We start from the raw sequence: 24346 nt of genomic DNA, 5'->3' as shown, positions 1-24346 counted from the left end.
ACATTTAGTTTTAACCTTACATCAAAAATGTAAAATATCTACAGAACAGTAAGGGATAGGGAGCACCAAAATCTCTTTTTTTAGACTGTAATGCTCATTATGTAAATAGATATGTAGTGTAATAATGGGCTAGTGGTTTCGCACACTGCGCTAACAACCCTTATGGAAGGGATTGAGTTGCATGTTCTTCCTGCAGCAGTGCCCTTTAAAGGTGCAAAAATGTAATAATGCATGACTCTATTAAATGAGGAGCTCATGTGACGGTACTAATAATTTTAACTGTCTGCAATTGATCTTGTAGACTCTGGTGAAACTAGCTGTGAAATGACCATTTTGAGGATGTTGCACAAAGGAAATGATTCATTAATTAGTAAGACTTCTCACTTATGCACGAGTGTAAATGATAGACAATGTTTTTACTAAAGCAAGTTTATGCAGCATTTGACACCTTCTCAAACACACTTTATTAAAAGTCTGAGAAAAAACACCACAATGCAATAGTTTTATTTGTGCAAACTGTCATGTTATTATCAATAATAAGACCAAAAAAAAAATTGGCAGGATGATTTTTTTTGTCACATATTAAGAAATAAAAATAACATTTTGCTTTTAAACCTACATCCTCAAGTAAGTAGCATACAAGAGTCTAAAAGAATAAGGTTATATTCACACAACCGATGTATGTACTAATAACAGAAACGTTTTTCCTTTGTGTTTGTAGCGTACAGATGACAAACGTTTTCAAAACGGTACCCGTTCACACGGATCGGCAAAAACGATTAAAAACGGTGTATTCTGCTGCCAGGCCAGTAGTTGATGCCACTTTGTAAAGAAAAACTACACTGAATGTAATACGACTGCGCATGACGTCACAGTTTTCCTAAATTTGCGTTTTTGTAGTTTACATGGAGACAATAATGGTATCGTTTTGAAAAAACTTGCACTTTGAATCCCTCAGGTCCCGAAATTGAACAGCCAAAATGCATAAAAAGTTTTCAGTTTTTAGTTGAAAATGGAGTCATGTAAATAGGCCCTAAATCACAAGAACGAAAACTCTGTCACCATTTACTCACCCTTATTTATTTCCAAACCTGTATTTCTTTCTTTTTTTTTCTGTGGAATACGAAAGGAGATATTTCACTTAAGGTCCAACCTGCTTAATTTCACTTAATGTCCAATAAAAATGGACATCAATTTACAGCACCATAAAAAGTAGTATGATATTTCAAGCCTTCTGAAGCCATACTATAGCTTTGTGTAAGGAACAATGATATTTAAAGGGATAGTTCACTCAAAAATGAAAATTACCCCATGATTTACTCACCCTCAAGCCCTCCAAGGTGTATCCATTGTAAAAGTACTCCACGTGGCTCCGGGAGGTAATAAAGGCTTGGGTTTTTGTAAGAAAAGTATCCATATTTAAAACTTTATAATCTAAAATAACTAGGTTCTGGCAGATGACCATACACATACTGCACAAGCCGACTTGCGCCACAAGAGTAGCCACTGACACAATTTATGACAGGATGTAGGAGTATCGTAAGCTTAGATGCCTCTCGTGATCTAAACAAATAGGGCTGTGCAACAAACTCAAGCTCCTCTTCTCTTATATCGAAATCCTCTGACATTTCTCTTTAAAAATGATCGTTTTAGACTCCTTCTAATTCGTGACCGGTGTTATGTTTTGCTCTATCCTCTACGCTCCGTGTTCATCATTTCGTCGGGTCAGGAGTTACTTTTCATTTTTGGGTGAACTAACCCTTTAAGTTATTTCTTGAACACCTTTCCCCCATCATAGCTCTTAAATCTCAAACATTGCATTTCACCAATAACATTTGCAGTCACTAATGTCTAACCACTTTTGAATGCATGTTTGATTTTAAAAAGCAACAATGGAATAGATTTCACACAAAGATATCATATTGTATGGACAAAATGACTACTTTTATGATGAAGTTTTTGCTTTATGATTTTATTGTGCTGTATTGTCTTAGCAAATGAAAACAAATCTCCTTTAATGTTCCACATTACAGAGGAAATCATACATGGAATGAAGTTTAGTAAATGATTTTTAATTTTTTTTTTTGTATGAACACTCCCTTTCAGGATGTACTGGCTGAAGTGTTAATTATTCATGAACAACAATCAAAATATGTAGAAATGCTGTGCCAGCACAAGTCTCGACTTGTGGTAAATATCTTGTGAAATGAGTCTGTAATTACTGGGAAACAAGCGTCGGATCCTTGAAGCTGAAGTCACAGACGAGAGAGAGGTGATCTGAAGGGTAATTATAGGAAGGCAGCCTATTGGGTCCAATTTGTTCGGCTGTAGGAAAGTCCAAAACTGCATTAACATCAAACGCTCTGTGTGAATACCACACGTAGTCCAGTGTGTGGCAGCTCTCGCCACTGGGCCGGATCTTCCACGTTGTGTAAGGTGGCTCGGTTTTCCCGTCCGTACTCAAATGCTTATACGCACTCTCCAGTCCCAGACTAGATGTTGCGAAATTCCTATAAACGTCTTCTGACGGCTCGGCATTAAAATCGCCACATACTATCAGAGGAACGTTGGCATCTGCTTTTTCTTCGGTCTCTATTCTCTGTGCAATGTTCCTCAGGTTGCGCAGGAGATCCGAACCCTGTGCGCTGCGTAGGACCTCCCAACCGCTCCGTGCTTTTAGATGCGTTACCGCGACACAGAAGGCCCGACCTGTTGATCGGCAGCGTAGAGCAGTGATGATTCGCCACCTGATTGGTCTTCAACATCATGGCGGACAGTCGTAGGTGTGTTGTGTTTAGTGACTGGAAGCGTTTGTGATTGAAGAACAGAGCACAGCCATCAGGGCCGTTGTTGTTCTCCACATCCAGACATGGAGACCATGGTTTAGGGCAGAAACTGCTCTGGTAACCCAAACTTGCCAGGATGGGCTGAAACATGTCAAAGTAGTGATCAACTTCCTGTAGGCACAGGATGTCAGGTCTGTAGGTTAGGATCTCCTCCAGGATCAAATACTTCCTTTCATCCCAGTTCAGAGCATCCATGGGGCACTGCACAAAACTGTCCATGCCTTCACCTAATGCTGCAACAGGACAGAGAGAAGTTGGATTGTTTTAAAAAAAATAATCTCTGTAAATCATCCCAGTTAGAACTTTATAAAGTAAAGATTTTTACATTTTCTCAATAAAATGTGACACTGTGGCAGTGTAATTTCAGTATCACTGAGATACTTTTATAGTTTTATTAATATTTTGAATTGTTTTTTTATTTTTATATTTTCCATTTTCATTTTAAGTTTTGGTAATGTTGTCATTATTATTATTATTAAATATACCGGGGGTCTTTATCAATACAGGACTTTATTCACTACCCTCCCCCACATTCATTTTTTAAAGTTAGACATCAACCTTCTTAGTATTCCACAATTGATTCATTATAAACAATATAACAAGAAAAAAAGAAAGAAGTAAAATTATAAAGAATGCCTGTTTTCTAATCAATTTTTTGTAAAAAGTGTAAAGGGTCACTATGACCCGAGGTATGTAATAGTCTAAGGGACTGTTTACACAACACCATTTTCAACTAAAAATGGAAAACATTTTATGCATTTTTATGCATTCTGTCATGACAATGACATTTTGGGGGCTTGAAAATGCAAAACGGGTTTCAAAGTACACATTTTTGAAAACAACAGCGCTATCGTCTCTGTGCAAATGGCAAAAACACAAATTTGTGAAAAGAGTGATGTCATGCGCATGCGTATTACGTTCAGTCTATAGGCACATAGTTTCTCTTTACGAAGGGATATCGCCAACTACTGGCCTGGCAGCATAATACAGCGTATTATGCTATCTGTGCGAATGGGGATCGTTTTGGCTATGTTGTCGTCTGTACAAGAAAAACGCAAAGGAAAAATGTTTCCGTTTTTAGTACATCGTTGTCGTGTAAACATACCCTAAGTATATATTTTTTCTGTGCAACAATAATTGAATCTCTGATGACTCAATAAGTGCAATTCACCTTTATTCCTCAAGGTGGCCATGTCCGATACACAACGATGACGTGATGTTTCACTCATAATTAACACAGACATAAAACAAGTATCATCTGCAAAACTTGTAATAGCTTAACGATTTACTGTAGAGCAACAAGTATACTGTACGCAATCAAATATTTGTGTCACTGTCACTTGATGGTGGATCTGGTGAAGAAGCTGTCAACAATCAAAATATTGATTTTGATAGTTTTGAGAATATTGGTCAGATCGCGAATACAAGCCAGATGCTGAATGTACAGTGGAAATGAGCTCAGACGATGACAGTGATGAAAGGAATATGTTCAAATTGAACCCGCTCCAAAAGGTAAAGAAATAGGATTTATTGTAATATTTTGTAGTTGTTATTGAAAAATCAGGAGAGTTTTATACTATTGTGTCAGATATAGATCTGTGTCACTAAAGACACAAATATGTAATGATTGGCGAAATAATCAATACAATCAAAGTTGAACTATTTTATTACATCATGTTAAACTAAACAAAAATTTGAAATCTTGCCTTGCTGAAATAAAATAAATGTAAGTTTTTTTTTTTTTTTTTAATATATATTTTATTTTATTTCGGTCAACATTTATTATATAAATAACAAAATTGTTGTTGTTTTTTTTTTTTTAATGATTTTAGTTAACTATAATAATTTGCCTTGTGGTCTTTATCCATATAAAACTCACCACCATGATGCTAGTGTTTCTATGCATTGCTTAGGTTTCCTGATGGGTTTAAGCAAGTTGCTATGTGGTTGTTTGGTGGTTACTATTATGATTTTTTTTTAATTAGTAATTATATATATATATATATATATATATAGCAAGGATGCATTAAAGGATGCATGTCACTTTAATCAAGTGACAGTAAAGACTTTTACATTGTTACAAAAAAAACTTTTTCAAATAAATTCTATTCATCAGTTAATCCTGAAAAAATATCACAATTTACACAAAAATATTAAACAGCACAACAGTTGTCAACATTGATATTAATAAAAAAATATTTCTTGAGCACCAAATCAGCATATTAGAATGATTTCTGAAGGATCATGAGACTGAAGACTGAAGTAATAATGCTGAAAATTCAGCTTTGCCATCACAGAAATAAATTACATTTGAAAATATATTCAAATAGAAAAGAGTTTTTTTTTTTATTATTGTAATAGTTCACAAAATATCAAACAAATGCAGTCTTGGTAACCATGAGAGGCTCTCGCATACCCCCAAACTTGAGCGTCATGTTAAACACAAAAGTAATATGTCATTCAGTGTCGCCTGTATATGAAGATGAATATAGGGTTTAGGTTTATACCTTGTGCTAGTACATTCCACTGCATAACTCTGATCGTCTGTCCAGAGTCTCCATGTCCCGTCTGAACGAAAGCTCTCTGCAGTTGGGCTGGCCGGTTTCTCAGAACCTCTCTACATTCCCGCAACAGTTCCAAAGGGTCCGCCGGGTCTTGATCCAGATCCAGATCGTTACCCGGAGTGTATGTGGAGTCACACGGGCAAGGGAGAGGAGGTCTACTGACAGTCTTAGCCAGGACACTGTAGAGACTAGAGCTGCTGCCCATGGAACATGCTAAGAGAAACAAAACAGCCATCACATAAAGATCTTTTTCAGGAATTTTATCACTAACTCTCTTTAAAGGAATAATAAAGAACAACACCTGGTTGCGGTGTTGCTGCAAATAGCTGTCAGTGTGAACACACCTTTACACTGAGCAGATGTGCTGAACTAAATCAGGCTTTGCCATCTATTTCCACTTTAATTCACTCTATCCTGTATCTTCTTCAAATAGGACAAGCAAGCACATGGTTAATCCATTTATACTGAGTGCAGCAAGTAGCACCGGTTGTTAAAGACATGTCGCACACACCCAGAGCTGAGAGGCGTTCATGCATGTAATAGCTCCATTGATCTTGAAGTCTCAGTAACATGCAAGTTCACAGGTGTAGACTTCTTCAATTCAAAGGAATGGCCTGGTTGGCTACACAAGAGCTTTATGTTGGTCTATAGGTCCCTGGTAATCCATCTTGGCCTTAATCAACTAAACATGCCTTGATTAACACCTGGTTAGCTTTTAACTCAATTGCCTCTGAGACCACTGGGGCTTTTTGATGCTCACTGTTGCTAAAAAAAATACATTTTAATAATAAAATAAAATATATTTTTTTCATTAAAATAAATCAGTAATTCTTTTGTGCTGACACTTAGCAGTGCAAATGTTCCATCTGTTACTGATGCAACTGCAGAAATGAGCTATCATATGATTTCTGAAGGATCATGTGACACTAATGACTGCTGAGAATTCAACTTTGCCATCACAGGAATAAATTACATTTTAAAATTTCTCCTCAATATTACTGTAATTTTGATCAAATAAATGCAGTCTTGGTGAGACTTCTTTCAAAAACATTTAAAAATCTTACATATCCCAAACTTTTGAACGATAATGTATTTTTTCAAAAGGAATATTCATTGATGTATACGTAAAACCTTTTTAATCGGGAAAAAGTGACCAGATGAGATTTCGAGTTCAATGTAATAGGTATACTATATTTACATACAAGTACCATGGTATTGTTATCTGATACCGTCAATGCACCATAGTATTTTTTTGTTAAACACAGAGCACCACATAAATAGACTCGGTTGTGTTTTTTTCGAATCAACTAAATGTTACCCGAGTTTAAAAACAACATTCACGTTTTGTCTCAAAACTGTCCACTTATAAGTTCACCTCAAGTCCTCCAAACACAAATTTGAGTTATTAGACAAAATCATTAGTGTTAAATCCAAGTGGCATAGATGAACAGCAGAAATTAAGCAACCATTAAAAATAACATTGGAAAATAACAAAGAAATCTTACCAACCACCTCCATGATGTAAGGACTGGATTTTGAGTCTGTCCTACAGCTGAGCATGTGTGTGTTTGAGTTGTGATGTTGTGTGAGTGATGAAAAGCACCACTGGCTGTGTGTGTTAAACAGCTTCTGACAGAATGAGATTACAGACTTGAGACGTCAGGAGACCATATGGACGTGCACACTCACACTCTAAGTACACAGGTCAACAGGCTGTTCCAGGGTACATACTGCAACCATGTCACCACATGAGCATAAAGTACCCGTTTCGTATCAAGGCGTTAACAAAACACACTCTTGGCCAACAAACGAACCACACCAATTTTTTTTTTTTTTTTTGCAGAAGTGTGATAAAATAACATGGTGTAATTTTTTTAAAGTCACCATGAAATCAAAATAGACAATTCTTGTTTTTATGGAATATTGCAGTATTTATTATAAATGACTTATCGGTGCACATCATTATTTTTTAAAATTCAAGTGCCCTCGTAATAACTTCCCCTCCCTCTTGCAACAACATCTCTTCTCTGATGACGTGTTTACAGGACAACCTGTCACACGAGATCACAACAATAGAAAAAGATAATGATTCAATCAATTCCTGATGGACAAAATCAAGTCCTGCTCTACATTTCTTGTTTGAGAACCTGTTTCACCCAAATACACGTCATAATATATTTGAAAGGACTATCGCAACTTCCGTTGCGTGCAAATTTAATCACAAATGTCACTCAGGAAGCTAGGCAAGGTTACAACATAAGCGGTTTGTACATTCATAGCAAAAGTCATTTACTCTTTGGCACACATTTGATATTACAAAATCAGCATGTGATCATGATAGGCTTCAAAACACAACTTCTATTTAACCATCCTAACATTTTTTTTTTAACTATATCTTACATTATGGAGTTACTAAAAAGGATAATATTAAAATCTCTTACAAACAGTACCATGGTTAAGTATACAGTTTAAAAGTTTGGGGTTAGTAAGATTGAAAAGAAAAACATTTTTAAAGAGATTACGTTAATACTTTTATTCAAAAATATTAAGCAGCACAACTGTTTTAAACATTGATAATAATAAGAAATGTTTCATGAGCACCAACTCGACTGGATTAATTACTAATGAAAATCCAGCTTTGCCATCACAGGAATAAAATATATTTTAACATATATTCAAAATGTAAAGTTATTTTAAATTGTAAAAATATTTTACAATATCACTGTTTTGACTGTATTTTTGATCAAATAAATGCAGCCTTGCTGAACATAAGAGATTTATTTAAAAAAAAAAAAAAAACATTAAATACTGCTACCGACTCTAAACTTTTGTTTGTTTATTATACGTTTTTAACGGCATGTTAGCATCAGGGCTACTTACATGGCAAACACAAGGTCAATAAAATTTAAATTATAATATAAATAATTTCAACTTGACAGAAGATAGAAAATCTAAAATACATTTGGGTGATACATTCTGAAATATTCCATGTAAACATGTTTCTGAATAAGAGCGTTTTCTAGCAGTATAATAAAAAATACAGTCCAACAGAATATGTTTAACAGTCAAAGGAACTTGACACGAAAGACATAAAGGAGGAATTTCATCTATCAATAGAAACCCATGTGTAAGCCTTGAGTGGCCCAGTCGGCACCTAGTGAAGACGACTTGACGTTATGGAAGACACTTCTTTTTATACTGGAGTTTATCTCATACAGTTTTTCATTTTTATATCCGTCCAATTCCTTCTGCCACTTGTTAGTGATGTATAAGCTAATTAATGGTCTGAAGTCAGAAGGTGGTATTTGACAGTCAGATATTTCCAGGTCAAGCACATCCCTGGCAGCCGTGTCCGCTCTCTCATTACCAGTCAGTCCAATGTGACTTGGAACCCAGCAAAAGATAAAAGTTTTCCTTCTTTAAAAGATCTAATTTAGTTAAAATTTTGACAATTATGGGGTGGTCAGTCTTTAAGGATTCAAGTGCTTGAAGACAAGACCTTGAGTCAGAGGCAATTAAAAAGTTTCGTTCTTGACCCTTCTCAATATTTATCAGAACCAGGAGTAATGCTCGAGCCTCAGCTATGAAGATAGAGCCTTGGTCTGGAATTTGAATGCCATTTTGTTTATCTCCTATCACTGCTACTCTCTAAACTTTGAACTGGTTCCCATTGAAAAACAAGAAATATAAAGGGAATTTTAAAATTGTAATTTACAGGCCTGGAAAAGCCATGGAAGTTAATAAAATATTTAAGTCACAAATAGAATGGTGCAAGGATGACGCAAACAAAGTGGTGCAGGGATGACGTATTATTGTAGGCTAAAACCTGGAAATGAGTTAGCATTTTAGCATGTCATATTCCATCGTCCTGAAGTCAATGGGTTTTTGAATGGGTTTTTGGTTAAATGCTTGAAATAAGGTCTGTGGTGAACACAATTATATGTTATAACACAATTACAATTATATGATACCCCATTTGTGATTTTAAGCTTTTACATGTCTTGTAAAAGGTGGTTGTTATCAAGTGGCTAAATGGGACTAGTCAGGGACATTAAACGTCATCAGCCAAACAGGTAAACTCATTAAATCACTAGTCCACTTTCACAGCCTCATTGTGTTTATAATCACGCTATTGGAAACTATTATAACTCGAACTTTTAGGGAAAAAGTTTCTAAAAAAGACAGAAAGAGTTGTTGGAAGCTTAATGATGATGATGTTGAAGTCATGCGACCGTGTTGTAGTTCGTTTATAGCCTACGTTTAGCTTTTGACTTGTACCGATTGTATTTACGCTTCAAAAAGTTGTGTTCATGTGTGAAGATTATCTCGATGAACAAAATGTATAAGAATCATAAGATTTTGTTAGTCACAGATCTTATTTTCTGCAACAATCCAAAAACCAATGGAAAAATCCTTTTGGGTTTTTGTCGAGGAAACCAGGGTGTTTCTAACTTCCAGGTTGGCCTACAAAAACACGGCATCCTTGCACCACTCTATTATGTAGTGAATAAACATTTTTGTATTTGCACAGCTACATTGACTTTTTCTGTAAAATCTATAAAATTATATTTAAACATCCTTTCTCAGTAATTACAAATAATTGGAAACTACGAAAATTCACTGGTTGAAAGGTGCATTGCCTTGGAAATACCATAGTATATGAATACAAAATGGATTTAGTATATCATACCATAATACTGCAATTTGGCAACATCCACAGTACATTTTGGAAGGGAATGTAACATGTAAGGGAGTATCATATCTTTCAGGATAATACTGTGCTAATATAACTCAGTGTCACTCAACTTGAAGTTTAAGGTCATGATTAAAAGTCACAGATCAAAAATAGCATCATCAACACAAACAGAATGAGGGTAAGCACAGCAACACCATTATTAGAGGTGCAGGCCAGGGGCAGATCAAAATGACTCCACTATAAGGGGTCAACATGGTACTCTAAAAATGAGCCATATGGGCTGTTGGGCATGTTGTAACAAATGAAGATATTGGCATGAGATTAATCAGATCTCCTGCAGTTTGACTCCTAGTTAACCTGCTTATCTGTGCCATAAAGGAAGATGTTACTTGTGAGTGACAACTGAAATGGACATGGAACATTATATAAGATATAATGAATTTTGTGTGCCAGAGTACATAAAAGGTCTGTTAAAGCTTGCATAAAAATGCATTTTCACTGATTTGATAGCTATTCAATCATATAAAGACCATGGCTGCATCCGAATATGCATAATATAGTATATATTGTCTATATAGTAGTCGAAAAACAGTCTGTGAAAAGGCAAAAAGTACCTGGATGACCTCAGGCATTATTTTGAAGTGCGCATCTGATGGATACTTTACTAACTATCCTATGAGGCCACGGGAGAAGAGTTGTGAATGACAGTGAAGCAACACAACTGACGCTAGCAGGTCACATGACAATGACAACATGGCGAATGTAGTACGTCTGGATTACATTTATACTACACACATTCATACTATAATAGATCAAAGTGTAAAAGGAATGTGTCAACTCAAATGGCTAGCAATCCGATGACTCAAGGTGCATAAAATGACCAAGTGTAAATACCCTCAAAGGTTATGATTGTTATGATCTAAATCAGTGTGTATTATTGCTTTCATACAGCATATGTATAAACAATTATCATCAAGTAGGGCGAACTTATGTTTCAGATCAAATTTGGACTGTTCGTTTGTATATTTTTTTTTTCCGTTAAAGGAACTAGTTTGGTTCACCACTGGGGGGCGTGACTTTGGCAATTTGATACGCGCTTCGAACCACTGATTTGAAACAACAGATTCGTAAAGCTTTGAAGCTTCATGAAGCAGTGTTTTGAAATCGCTCATCACTAGATATTGTTGAATAAAGTCGTTATTTTGTTTTTTTGGCGCACAAAAAGTATTCTCGTCGCTTCATAACATTAAGGTTGAACCACTGTAGTCACATGAACTGTTTTAAATACATCTTTAGTAGCTTTCTGGGCATCTGAAAGTGTTAATTGTCTTGCTGGCAATGGAGGCCTCACTGAGCCATCGGATTTTATGAAAAATATCTTAATTTGTGTTTGAACGGAGGTCTTACGGGTGTGGAACGACATGAAGGTGAGTAATGAGAGAATTTTCATTTCTTCATTTCATTTTTGAGTGAACTATCCCTTTAATGGTGAAAAGCGGGGTTACGTTGTTACGCCAGTAGGTGGCGAAATCTGTATCAAGAGCGAGTCATTGAATCATTAAAGCAAACGATTCATTTGGGAACGAAACGCCACTACTGTGTTGCAAGGAAACGCTTAACACTTTATCCTGCTTTGACATTGTTTGGAGCTGTTAATATTGTGTCTAAATGTAAGTTACTCAATATTATATTAATTGAACTGTTATAAATCAATATCACTCTCGCAGTAGTAATGTTGTGATTACAAGCGATCTGATATTTGCTACGACATCATTCTTGCTATAATGTATATATCTTGTATATATCTATATGTAATATATTGTGTGATAATGTGTAATTGTCCATAATAATGATTATAGGCATAGTTAAAAAATAATATCGAAGTTGTATCATAATATCAATTGTATCATTTGATTATTCGTAGTTGGCTCGAATTTAAATTGACGAATTGTTTCTTGAATATACCGTTATGGTTTTGCGTTTTGTGAATGATATGTTTATCGACAAGTGAAGTGGACTGAGTTGGAGTCATTGGCATTGGAGTACCTTTCTTAAACAGAGACCATCACTCGAGCTAGTGGAGGATACGCAGCACTTATATATGATTTTTGATTTCTGAACTTTTCCACGATTCATTACATAGTTTGGAGAACAGTCTGAATCTATAATATGCGCTGCACCGATGAGACTGAAACACACAAATGCAAAGAAGACATAAAAGACGACACACAGCGCATACATTAAAGGTAAAGTGGCTATGCATAGTCGATTTTGTTACTCACCAGATTGGCTTCAAATACTGAATATTCCTTGTTTATTGTGTGTATCGATGCGATCTGAGTCCGTTCACGATTATTGCGTGTATCGATGCGATCTGTGTCCGTTTAGAAACATAAGTGACCCCCTCAAGCATACACGCGCTACAAAAAACAGCTGTAAACCAAAGCAAGGTCATAGGACTGGTGGTGATTCCTGATCAACGGAGTTACACTGGCCTCTACTGGGTTGAGGTGGTATTGCATATAAACATAAAGGATTACTCCTCAAGGGGGCGCCTGCATTCATACCTGGAGTTTTTTTTTTTTTTTTTTGTAGTCTTATAGCACTATATGTGGCCAAAAGTATTGGAAGTGACATAAATTTTGTTTTGGAAAGTTTGTTGCTTCAGTATTTTGTTTGTTTCTATGATATGCTGAAAAACAACTACAAGCATTACATAAGTTTTAAAGGCTTTTATTTGCAAAATCTTTCAATATATGCAAAGAGTAAATATTTACATATTGACCTAAATATTGACCCTTCTTCATAACCTTTGCAATTCGCTCTGGCATGCTGGATATCAACTTTTGGGCCAAATCTTGACCGATGACAATCCATTCTTGACTTATTAGTGCTTGCAGTTGATCACAATTTGTGGGCATCCGCTTGTCCACTCACCTTTTGAGGACTGAGCACAGGTTCTCTGTGGGATTAAGATCCGGGGAGTTGCCTGCCCACAGATCCAAAATTTCAATGTAATTTCAGAGTCACTTCATTATCACTTTTGTCCTGTGACATGGTGCTCCATCTTGCTGGAAAATTCAAGGATCACACCAAATTGCTCCTGGATCGTTGGGAGAAGTTGCTCTTTCAGGATGTTCGTCACTTGCTGGACACTCTGGGATGTCCTGAATCCTTCTTCACTGCAGTTGAACCTCTCTCATTGAAGTTGTTGATGATCCGGTCTTTCAGGTGCCATATTCTTTGCAGCAGTTTCCTTGCATGTGAGGCCATTTTAATGCGATGATGGCTGCACGATCTTTCTTTGGAGGTCAGCATTACACAAGAACACAATGATTGGAAGCACTTCTTCCCCTCTTTAATAGAAATCAGTCTGCTCTTATATATATAAAAAAAAAAAATGAATTAGAATCTTTTTGGCTTTTTTCTTGCAATTGCGAGTTTATATCTCACAATTCAGAATTTTCTTGCAGTTGCAAGTTTATATCTCACAATTCTGACTTTTTTTCTTGCAATTGCGAGTTTATATCTCAATTCTGACTTTTTTTCTCACAATTGTGAGTTTATATCGCTCAATTCTGACTTTTTTTCCCGCAATTACGAGTTTATATCTCGCAATTCTGACTTTTTTCTCGCAATTGCGAGTTTATATCTCACAATTATGACTTTTTTGCCGCAATTGTTTATATTTCGCAATTCTGACTGTTTTCCCGCAATTGTTTATTTCACAATTCTGACTTTTTTCTCGCAATTGCGAGTTTATTTCGCTCAATTCTGACATTTTTTCCCGCAATTACGAGTTTATATGTCACAATTATGACTTTTTTTTTGCACAATTGTGAGGTTATATCTTGTAATTCGGACTTTTTTTCTCGCAATTGCGAGTTTATATCGCTCAATTCTGACATTTTTTCCCGCAATTACGAGTTTATATCTCGCAATTCTGACTTTTTTCTCGCAATTGCGAGTTTAAATCTCACAATTATGACTTTTTTCCCTGCAATTGTTTATATTTCGCAATTCTGACTGTTTTCCCGCAATTGTGTTTATTTCACAATTCTGACTTTTTTCTCGCAATTGCGAGTTTATTTCGCTCAATTCTGACATTTTTTCCCGCAATTACGAGTTTATATTTCGCAATTCTGACTTTTTTTTGCACAATTGTGTTTATATTTCGCGATTCTGACTTTTTTTCTCGCAATTGCAAGTTTATATAGCTCAATTCTGACTTTTTTTCCCACAACTGTGAGTTTATATCTCACAATTCAGACTTTTTTTCTCGCAACTGCGAGTTCATATCTCTCAATTCTGACTTTTTTTTCCCCGCAACTGCGAGTTTATATTTCTCAATTCTGACTTTTTTTCTTGCAATTGTGTTTATCTCACAATTCAGACTTTTTTCCCATAATTATGAGTTTTTCTCACAATTCTGACTTTTTTTCTCGCAATTGTGAGTTTATATCTCACAATTCGGTCTTTTCTTGCAATTGTAAGTTCTCGCAATCTCGCAATTCTGACTTCTTTTCTCAGAATTATGAGATATAAACTTGCAATTGCGAGTTATAAAAAAAATAGTTTTTCAATTCTATATCACGCAATTCTATTTTCAACTCCATATCACGCAATTCTGACGTTATAACTTGCAATTACGACTTTATATCACTCAATTCTCACTTTATAACTCGCAATTGCAAGTTTATATCACACAATTATATCAAACTCGCAATTGCGAGAAAAAAACTTGGAATTGTGAGATAAAAAGTTGCAATTACCTTTTTTATTTTTTATTAAGTGGCAGAAACAAGATTCTATATTATCAAGTACAGGAGGCCATTAAAGAAGAAGCCTTGTTGTAGTAGATGTAGTAGTGGTTTTGTAATCTATAAGACCGTAATTGTAGAGGATGTGAAATATGATCGCCATTATAATATCAAATGCCCCTGTTGCTCTTCCTAACATCTTGTGGCTTTCAGTGATGATGAAACAAAATATTGACACCTACAGTTATGGGAGCAGGTGGTGCTAAGTGTTGATAAAACCCAGTTTTCGGTTGATCTGATCTTCCCTCAGGTCCCTTCGGCAGACACATGGGGCCTTATTCATGAAACACGAGCAGAACAAATTTCTGCATGAATCGTTCATAAATCCATTTGCTGCAAATTGTTGCATTCAGTTCAATAGGACAGAGGAAGTACAGGTATTTTTCACAGATATCCATTCTGCTCGTGTTTCGAGAATAAGGCCCATGATTATTACATATCGCAGATCAGCAGCGATCTATACATTCCTCGGTTTTATTAGCAAATATAAGATTTACAAACCAATCTGACATGCTTGCACAGGTAGGGTCTTTGGATTCAACTGCGCCTGTAGCTTATGAGGTTTAATGATGCATAAATGCAAGATGGAGCCAGATTTGTAAGAACAGTGAGGAGTATGATAAATTATAACACATTGGTTATCTAAAGCATCATTTATTGTAGTAAGATGAGGGAATGAGAATAATAAATGTGTGAATTAGGAAAGGAAATGACACTAGAAAAGAAAAGTAATCCAGGATAAACTTGATCATAGAATTTTAAAACAAAGACATAAAACCTTTCAAAAGTTTGGGGTCAGTAATATTATTACTTATATTTTAACATTTTACAGATGTTTTGAAAGTCTCTTATGCTCACCAAGGCTGCATTTTATTTTATCAAAATTACAGCAAAATAAATAAATAAATAAATTAAAAAAACAGCAGTATTGTGATATATTATTACAATTTTAAATAACTGTGTTGTATTTTAGTATATTTTAAAATGCAATTTATTCCTGTGATGGCAAAGCTGAATTTTCAGCATCATTACTCCAGTTTTCAGTGTCACATGATCCTTCAGAAATCATTCAAATATGCTGATTTGGTGCTCAAGAATTATTTATTAGTATTATTATCTTTGTTTAAAAACAAAATTGTGCTGCTTAATTTTTTTTTTTTTTTTTTGGAAAACATGATACATTTTTTCAACAGCTCAACAGTTCAACAGCTCAAGTTCAACAGCATTTATTTGAAATAGAAATCTTTTGTAACATTATAAATGTGTCCTTGCTGAATAAAATAATTAATTCCTTTAAAAAATCTTACTGACCCCAAATGTTTCAACTGCATATATTTACCTTTTATAATTCTATTATGTATTTTATATTACTTCAATCTTATGTGGATATGGTTTTGGCATGCACTATGCTGCTGGCATGTGCTGCCTCATTTAGAATAATGTGGGTTCATCATCATCAATAACAATACAAACAAATGTACTTATGTGCATATGAACCAAAGGGTCAAAGTTTAATTGGTTAGTATGGTCTAGTTTGCACCTACTGGTAGATGTTGCAACTACATTCTTCAAAGGACAAAAACACATTTTTCTCTTGAAGGTCATTCAAAAGTAGCCATTTATTCAGACAAAATATCTTTTTTATGCAAGCAATGTATAAATTACAGTTACTTCATTATAGTATAGCAAATGTTTCACCAGTGTTTGTTTTTGGAGGGCTTTTAAAAGAGTGAAATAGACTTTTCCCATGTCTTCTGCCTTTCATGTCACGGCTCCGGATAGTCGCTAGTGAAGGGCTTGGGATTGTGAGATGAATGGAAATGCTAACGGATGACTCCAGGTATTATAGACCTTCTCGGTATGCACCTGTTTTTTTTTTTTTTTTGAAAATCTTCTCTGCACACATAAGAACACTTCAACACATTTGTCAGTGAATGGGGCCCATTGACCCATTCACACTGTTCCAAAAAGCCATGAAGGCAAAGTTAAATTAAAAGGAATTGAGTTGGTGCCAAATTATACAACGTAATTTAGTCATCTTATGATCTCTTAATTACTCAAGATCGATTTTTCCCCTTTAAGGAGCTGTCTCCTTGACTCTTTTGAGTTTAGTTTTTCATCTTTGAGGTATCCAATTTATTTGGCATGTTGGAGGTTGAGATTTTGTCTTGTTTTTGAAAGGTTTCCACTTCATTGACCCGGATCATGCTGACTCATTTTAAACTCAGGACGGCCCAAGGTTGTCATTATTCATGGCTAACTTAAGACTCTCAGCTGGAATTCAGTAGAAGATCATGATGAAATTCAGAATTGTGGTGAATCTGCTCTCTGATTTGATCCCCCCTTGGGTCATCACTGTCACTGGACTTAGCTTGGTGCTAGGGTAATGAGTAATGCCTGAGGCGGGTTGGTAGCTGGGACATGACCTTTTTGGCGGCCCCTCCGTTCTCTCCTCTCTTTCACGCTTCCTATATTCCTGTTCTGTTTCATCCGTAATCCTTTTCTACGGACATGGATGACAGGAAAACTGTCAGATTTTTCTGAGAATAGGTTGTTTTTTTAACCACAAAGGCGTAAAGTTAACCAGAAAGGCGTATACATGATGCTCAAAAACATGTTCTCTCTACATAATACACAAATATATATAAGGTAATAAATATATTAATATTATCTTTAACATTTTCTGCAAGTTCTTATGGACCGTAGTATGTTTTTATGGACATGATACCACAATAGTAATTCCATGTTTGGACACTACCATGGTGGTAAATTCCATTATAGTCTTTGAGTACTGTAAACATCATGGTATATGAATATAACAAATAATCATAAAGTATCATTTATCAAGTATCGGGGAAGGTTTGGGGCTTCCGCTTCCACTAGGACAACTGTGCCTCATTCGATAAAAGACAGAGGATCATTCCTGATTTGCCTGGTTGCTGGGAGACATATGACAAATTGAAACAATTGTGTTCTAAAATCGGCTCAAAATATCAAACATGTTTGATATCCTCTGACTGGATGGAATTATAGTCTGTGCCCAAAATCTGCAGACTGGCTTCAACTTTGACCAACAAGCATTGACTCCTCCAGACAGCAAATTAGTAAGTAGGTAAAGCTTTATTTACATTGCACATTAAAAACAGTGTTTACAAAGTGCTTTACAGAAGAGAAATACATGTGTACATTCACAGAAAAGGAAAAACACGTGTATACACATAATAGAAATAAGATAATACAATGACATACCAAAAAAAAAATCAAGGAAAGGCCCTGCATGCATTTAGACACGTTCCTGGGTCAACATATTTTGTTGATCTTGGAACAACATTCCTGTCCAAAAATGTAATCATAACCATATCCCTACCCCTAACCCTACCCAACCCATAAGTTACCCCTAAAATCAGAGGGAAATGATAGGTGAATAACACTGATGTAGAAGCACCTCACCCTGGTTGTAAGCCAAAACTTGACATACACTGTAAACTTGTCCATCAAATCTGATTGGTTGCTTGGAATGTTGTTCCAGGATCAACAAAGATAAGTGTTGATTGCTTGTAGGTTGTCAGGAAGAGAGTACCATAGCTTAGGACTGAAATGACTAAAGGCTGACTCACCAATTTTTAGCCATGTTTTTGATACAACCAACAAATTGTGGCCAAAAAAATGTGCAAAAGTAATGTAGTGTATTTGAGCCTTTAGTTTCAATACTGTTTTGGACTGGAGTGGATGTTTTGAGCTCTGAAAGTTACTGTAAAATATGTTTTCACAGTACATTGAACACTTTTATCTCTGAAGATCAAGGAAATTCTGATTCTTTAAGATCTGACCGCTTTAACTACATTTATTTAAATATTCAGTTGAAGAAAGCGACACAGTGAGAGACGAGATGAGTAGAGAAACTGAGAGCTATTGATTCTAGAATCCCCGCGGCAAAGACCACAACTGGTCACCAGCAAATGTTATGCTTTGGATCCTGGTGTGCTAGTGTCCTCTTGATCAACCAGCAGAATGGCTTTGCTAAACCAGCAAAAACCAGCCTGAACCTGAATCACATAATCCACAGCCGTACGGATCTACATTCATCTCAATTACAGGTACAAAATCTGCAGTCAATGTCTACAAACACACCGTTTTGATCTTGTCAGAAGTAGTCCAAAACCTAAAACATTTCTGATCATTTTTTTTTTTTTTTTTTTTACTTGTATCGATCATTTAATTCCGACTAAAGGAGTGAAATCATCACTGGAAATGGACTAGGCTGTGCAGACAGAGTGAGTTCACCCTCAGTTCTATATATTTTTCTTTTCTTGCTTTTTACTAAAAAGTATCTTTGCTCACTTTGCAGTTTCTCTGTCCTCAAGTAAAAGAAGTTTTCTTTCATCGCTGTCCCCCTCCTTTCCAGCCTCAACATCGCTCTCTCTCTCTCTCTCTCTCTCTCTCTCTCTCTCTCTCTCTCTCCTTGTCGCTCACGCGCTTGGATGAAAGAGAGCGCGGGGGCCATCTGGTCATCCGGATTTAGCAACGGTGGATCAGGGAGGGCGGAAACGAAAGATCACAGATTACCTCCAACTCAGACGCACACCCTTAGAGAGCACTCGTAGCGCTCCATCTCTCTTTTTTACTCTGTCTATGCTGGTTAAGTCAAGTTCCTCTTGTCTACTGGCACTGCATTATAAGTAGTTCACTTTATCCATTGCATGCCAATCAAAAGTTTCACACTCTCGCATTTCTTTTCCTCTCCGTATCGCGGTCGCAATTCCTCTGGGTGGAAATCGATATATGATGCTGTTGCCACTGGCAATAACAGCTGAGCTTCTAAATAAGACCGCTGTGAATGTGTGTGTGTGTGTGTGTGTGTGTGTGTATGTATGTATGTGTATGTGTATGTGTATGCAACTCTGTTTTGACTTCCTCGTGTCACTAGTTAAACCCTTGTCCTTCTCTCAAGGATGCAGTAATTGACTGGGGTACAAGCACGCGCACATACGCACATTTCATTTCTCTTTCTCGCTCTTGAATGACAAGCCTTTTATTTTCAAATTCAGCCGCTCATGTTTTGGCATTTTCTTGCCCGAGGCTAGCCGCCATTCCGAACCGACGCACATACGTGCGTCGACAGGCCCTCAGGCCGGATTAGAGATTTTGATAAAATGGGTGTTTAATTTGTCCGACATTTAAAAGACAAACTGAGTGGAGTGATCTAGAGCTTAACTAAGTTGTATACCGGCGGAGACATCTTTTTTTTTTTTTCGTCGTTCCTTTCATCTGCTAAACGAGCTGATATAAGCTGCACAAAAATACATGCGTTCAAATAAACGCTCTTTTCCATTATTGCACGCTGTGTAATTAGTTTGCATTGTACGGTCTTGATACCAAAAGCCTTTTGCGTGGAACCTAAAAGCTTTTATTTTAAAATCAGTCACTGCTGACGTTGCTTTGTAATCTGTGTGAAATGAAACCGCAGGGTGGTGAAATCTATCGGGGATTGTTTTCTTTTTAACTCTTCATTAAAAACAGCCGTCCTGTAAAGAAAAAAGGCTTAGTTCTTTTTGCTCTTTTTTCATTTTATTATTTATTTATTTATTTTTTGACAGATGCACCCAACTGCTTTTCGTAATGCATTTTCTTTCTTCCTATAGAGGGCACTGCAGGCTTACAAAGAGTCTCAACCTGTTCATATCCTACCTGTACAATCTCCTGCTTTTTTCTCCCCTTCTTCCTTTCTCATTAACTACTCTTTCACTGTAATTTATTCAGTTCAGTAAGCCTTATTGCGGTGTCTCAATGACCCTTATATCTTTCATCTCTCTCTTTCTCTTATACCCGGCCTCTCCTTCTCCTCTACTCGTTTTTCTGTCATTAAAACTTTACACTGTCTCTTCTGCCCCGTGTCATCTCTGCTTCCACCTTCAAAGCAGCTAGCTGTGTCATTCTTTTTCTGCCCAATTTTCCCTTATTCTTCTTCTGTCTCCTCTATCTAACCCCCATGACCTCTCTTTGGCCTGCTTTTTGATGTACTCCTCTATCAGTTTGTTTTCTCTCATGTGTTTGTCAGGCTTACATGTCACTTTTCCTTCATACTGGGTCTGTCAGGTTTAGAAGATTTGGATGGATGACTCACATAAATTAGAGTGAACTGTTTTAAATGCTATATTTTTATGATTTCTGAAGAAAATTTAAGTGCTGATTGCTGTGCAAAAGTTGAGGGTGTTGCTATGTGGTTGCTAGGGCATTTCTAGGTGATTGCTTACAGGCCCAAGTTAAAAAAAGATCACTTTACAAATGGTTTGGGTCTCTTCTTCAATGCAAATATCATTTTTACTGACTGCTTAAAAAATAATAGCAATCCGACTGGGGGTTCATATTAAATGTTAATTAATATATAAATATATATATATATATATACATACACAAATGTATCATGGTTGCTACAAAAAATACTAATCAGCACAACTGTTTTCAACATTTGATACTAATATGAAGTTTTACTTGAGCACCAGCATATTAGAATGATCTGAAGGACATTGAAGACTGGAGAAATGGCTGAAATTACATTTTAAAATGTATTAATTAAGAAATCAGTTATATTTTACAATATTACTGTTTTTACTGTGTTTTTTTAATCAAAGAAATGCTTCCTTGTCTTGGTGCAAATGAGAGACTTATTTCGAAAACAAACAAAAATTACTGATCCTGATATTTTGAACTTCTACTACCATGCACATAAATCTACTAACACTAAAGCTGCATCCGAAATCGCGTACTGTTGAGTAGGTACTACATTTGAATTTAAATTTACTTCACGACCGTTGAAAAAGTATGTTCTATATAGTACGAATGCGTGAGGTATGAATGAAATCCGGACATACTACATCCGCCATGTTGTTACCTACCAGCGTCAGTTACGTCCCTTCAACTCACAACATTCACAAATCCTCTCCTGTGGCCTCATGGGATAGTAAATTGTCCATTGTATGCGCATTTCAGAATCTCACAGGAAGTAGTAAGTCATCTGGGTACTTTTCGGATACTGTTTTTCGAATACTATGAATTCGGACAACTCTTTTCGCATACTGTTTTTCACGTACTATATAGTAGAGAAGTATTCAATTTCAGATACACACAAAGTTTATGCATGATTTGTAATGCAGGCTATTTAAGTGATTAAATTTTTTTTTTTTTTTTTTTTCTGAGGTAAAGGGTGTTTGTTTTGGATGGTAAAAGTGGAATAGTTTTGCAGTACAGATTAAGATTTTCTCTGTCTGTGATTTAATCTCTCGCATTTTGATGTTTGGACCAAAAGTATTATGAGAGCGAGGGGACAGGGCCGGCTTCTGATTGGTCATTTCTTGTCCGCCAGCATGTGTATTGCTGAGGACAGACTCTGGGTCTGATCCCAGGACTGACAGCTGGCGTGTACACACACACACACACACACCCCTCCGTTTTTCCTTCTCCTCGCTCTCTTCCTCTCTGCTCAGAGCTGGTCATTTCTGAGGTTGGCAGCTTTTCATTCTGCAACAGCTCTGAAATTTTATTGCTTAGAGGTTGCTCTTTCATAACTGTCAAAGTTTGTTTCAGATGTTGTCTTCTAAAGTTCCTTAAGAGAAACAAAAATAGAACAAATAAGACAATTGTAGTCATACTGCAAGAATATAGAGCTATAAAATGAATGAGGATAGCACATCTCAGATCCTTTGCTCTTAGATGTATCTAGAAATTAAAATATTAGAAATGCCTGAGATCTCTCACTTTCAATAACAGTTTTTAGTGTCTTGCTAAATGTAGGTACAATTTGAAACTCTAAAGGAGACACATGAAATTACTGATATTTTTTTCACAGGATAAAAATCTAAACTCATTACTGTAGGAGCAGTGAAATAAAATATAACATAAATATTAAATGGAAAAACCGAAACTTATTTTATTATAGTTATTTGTTTTTTTTTTTACTAAATTGACTAAAACTAAAACTGAATAAAAATTAAATTAAAGATAAATAGAAATTTCTAAATATTTGTATTTAAAACTAAAAACTAAAAGAATTACATACAATTAATAAAAAACAAATTAAAATATAAACGGAAAATATAAAAACGGCTTATTCAAAATATTAATAAATACTATAATATAAATAATACTAATATGGTCTAGGACAAACTATAGAATAAAAAAAAATGCTCATTTGTGATTTTTCTATATGGATGTTTTCTTTCTTAAAAAACAAAAACAAAAACGGGGGTCTAGGTACCTTGGAGACAGTAATGAAGGAATTTTACAGAATGTATTTTTAAGACTGTCAAAGTTATCATGTTAACTTAAAACATTAATTAAATGTGTTTATTTATGCTTGCAATAATTTAACTCATTTTCTGAATTTAACATCATTCAAATCAGCCCTAATTTGCCACAGTTAGACATAAAAAGCAAATCTAGAGTCTTGTATTAAAATCACGATTCAGTTAAAGATATATTTTTAAAGATTTTTTTTCCACACAGTTTAAATACATCTTTATACATGAAAATATATAGCTGCCAGTTCTACAAAGGGAAAATCGTCATGTTTGTTGGCCCCTGCCATTAAAAAGTTTGAAAAGCCTTCTTTTAAAATATCCTCTTCACTGATAACTCAGCCTCTTCACACAATCTTTTATGATTAAAAGAGTTTCAATGCTCAAGCATCACAGGTGCGAATTAAACAAGAGTGATCAGTAGCCAGCTACAGGTGTGTGATATGATACGCAGCCAACCGATCAAGGATCAGTTGGCTTTGTAAAAAAAAAAAAAACAAACACGTACGAGGCACTAAAAACGGGTTTTGTACCAGCAGGCCAGAGTCATATCTGTCAACGCTTTGTTGCTGTGCTGTTAGCAAACAAGAACTTCTCCTGAGAGTCTACTTGAAGAAGCATCGCTCTGCCAACAAATTAGCAAATGCCTGGGCCGCTTGGCGAGCATGTGTCTGTGTGTGTGTCTTGACAGAATTCATTTATGGAAGTGTTTTGTGACGCTGCATCGGTGCCAACATCTCAGCGAGGCTTTTGGCAGTCTAAAAATGTGTGTGTGAGGGAGACAGAGTGGAAGGATATTTGCTTGGCTGTCAGGGGAATATGCTCATGGCCGTTTGTATCTAGAAGTATGTGAGAACCGGTTTGCCTTTGTGTGTGTGTTTATTCTCCGTGGAGGAAGATGGAGGTGGAGGGGGTATTGGTGGATCGTGTAGGTTGGTGTTGTTAGGTGGAGGCATACAAACAAACACATAGTGACCCAACCATCTGCTTTTGAGCTCCTCAAACAAGACCAAGGCTTTTGTGTGTGTGTGTGTGTTTCACCACCACAAGCGGTTCGGTGGGAATCTGTGCCTCCAACTTCTCTGCCTTAGGCTACAGATCTTTCCCCCTCGGATTTCGCTTTTCT

The 24346-nt window shown here is 36.0% G+C and overlaps 1 protein-coding gene and 1 long non-coding RNA gene across 3 annotated transcripts in view; one reads left to right on the top strand and one right to left on the bottom strand.

The window, feature by feature from the left end:
• Positions 1-1058: 1058 nt before the first annotated feature.
• On the bottom strand, positions 1059-7195 carry noctb (nocturnin b). Its single transcript, XM_051888406.1, is given in 4 exon segments — positions 1059-2740; positions 2742-3079; positions 5354-5623; positions 6916-7195. Coding segments are annotated over 4 exon segments (1185 nt in total). The 5' UTR covers positions 6971-7195; the 3' UTR covers positions 1059-2218.
• Positions 7196-7490: 295 nt separating this feature from the next.
• Positions 7491-24346, top strand: part of LOC127509570 (uncharacterized) — a 138285-nt gene continuing 121429 nt past the window's right edge. For both annotated transcript variants that reach the window (XR_007929280.1, XR_007929281.1), the window contains exon 1: positions 7491-12352. This is a non-coding gene — a long non-coding RNA (uncharacterized LOC127509570). The remainder of the gene's footprint in view (positions 12353-24346) is intronic.

Source organism: Ctenopharyngodon idella, chromosome 1 (assembly GCF_019924925.1).
Source record: "Ctenopharyngodon idella isolate HZGC_01 chromosome 1, HZGC01, whole genome shotgun sequence".
Taxonomy (NCBI): domain Eukaryota; kingdom Metazoa; phylum Chordata; class Actinopteri; order Cypriniformes; family Xenocyprididae; genus Ctenopharyngodon; species Ctenopharyngodon idella.
This window is presented reverse-complemented; position numbering and strand designations above follow the sequence as displayed.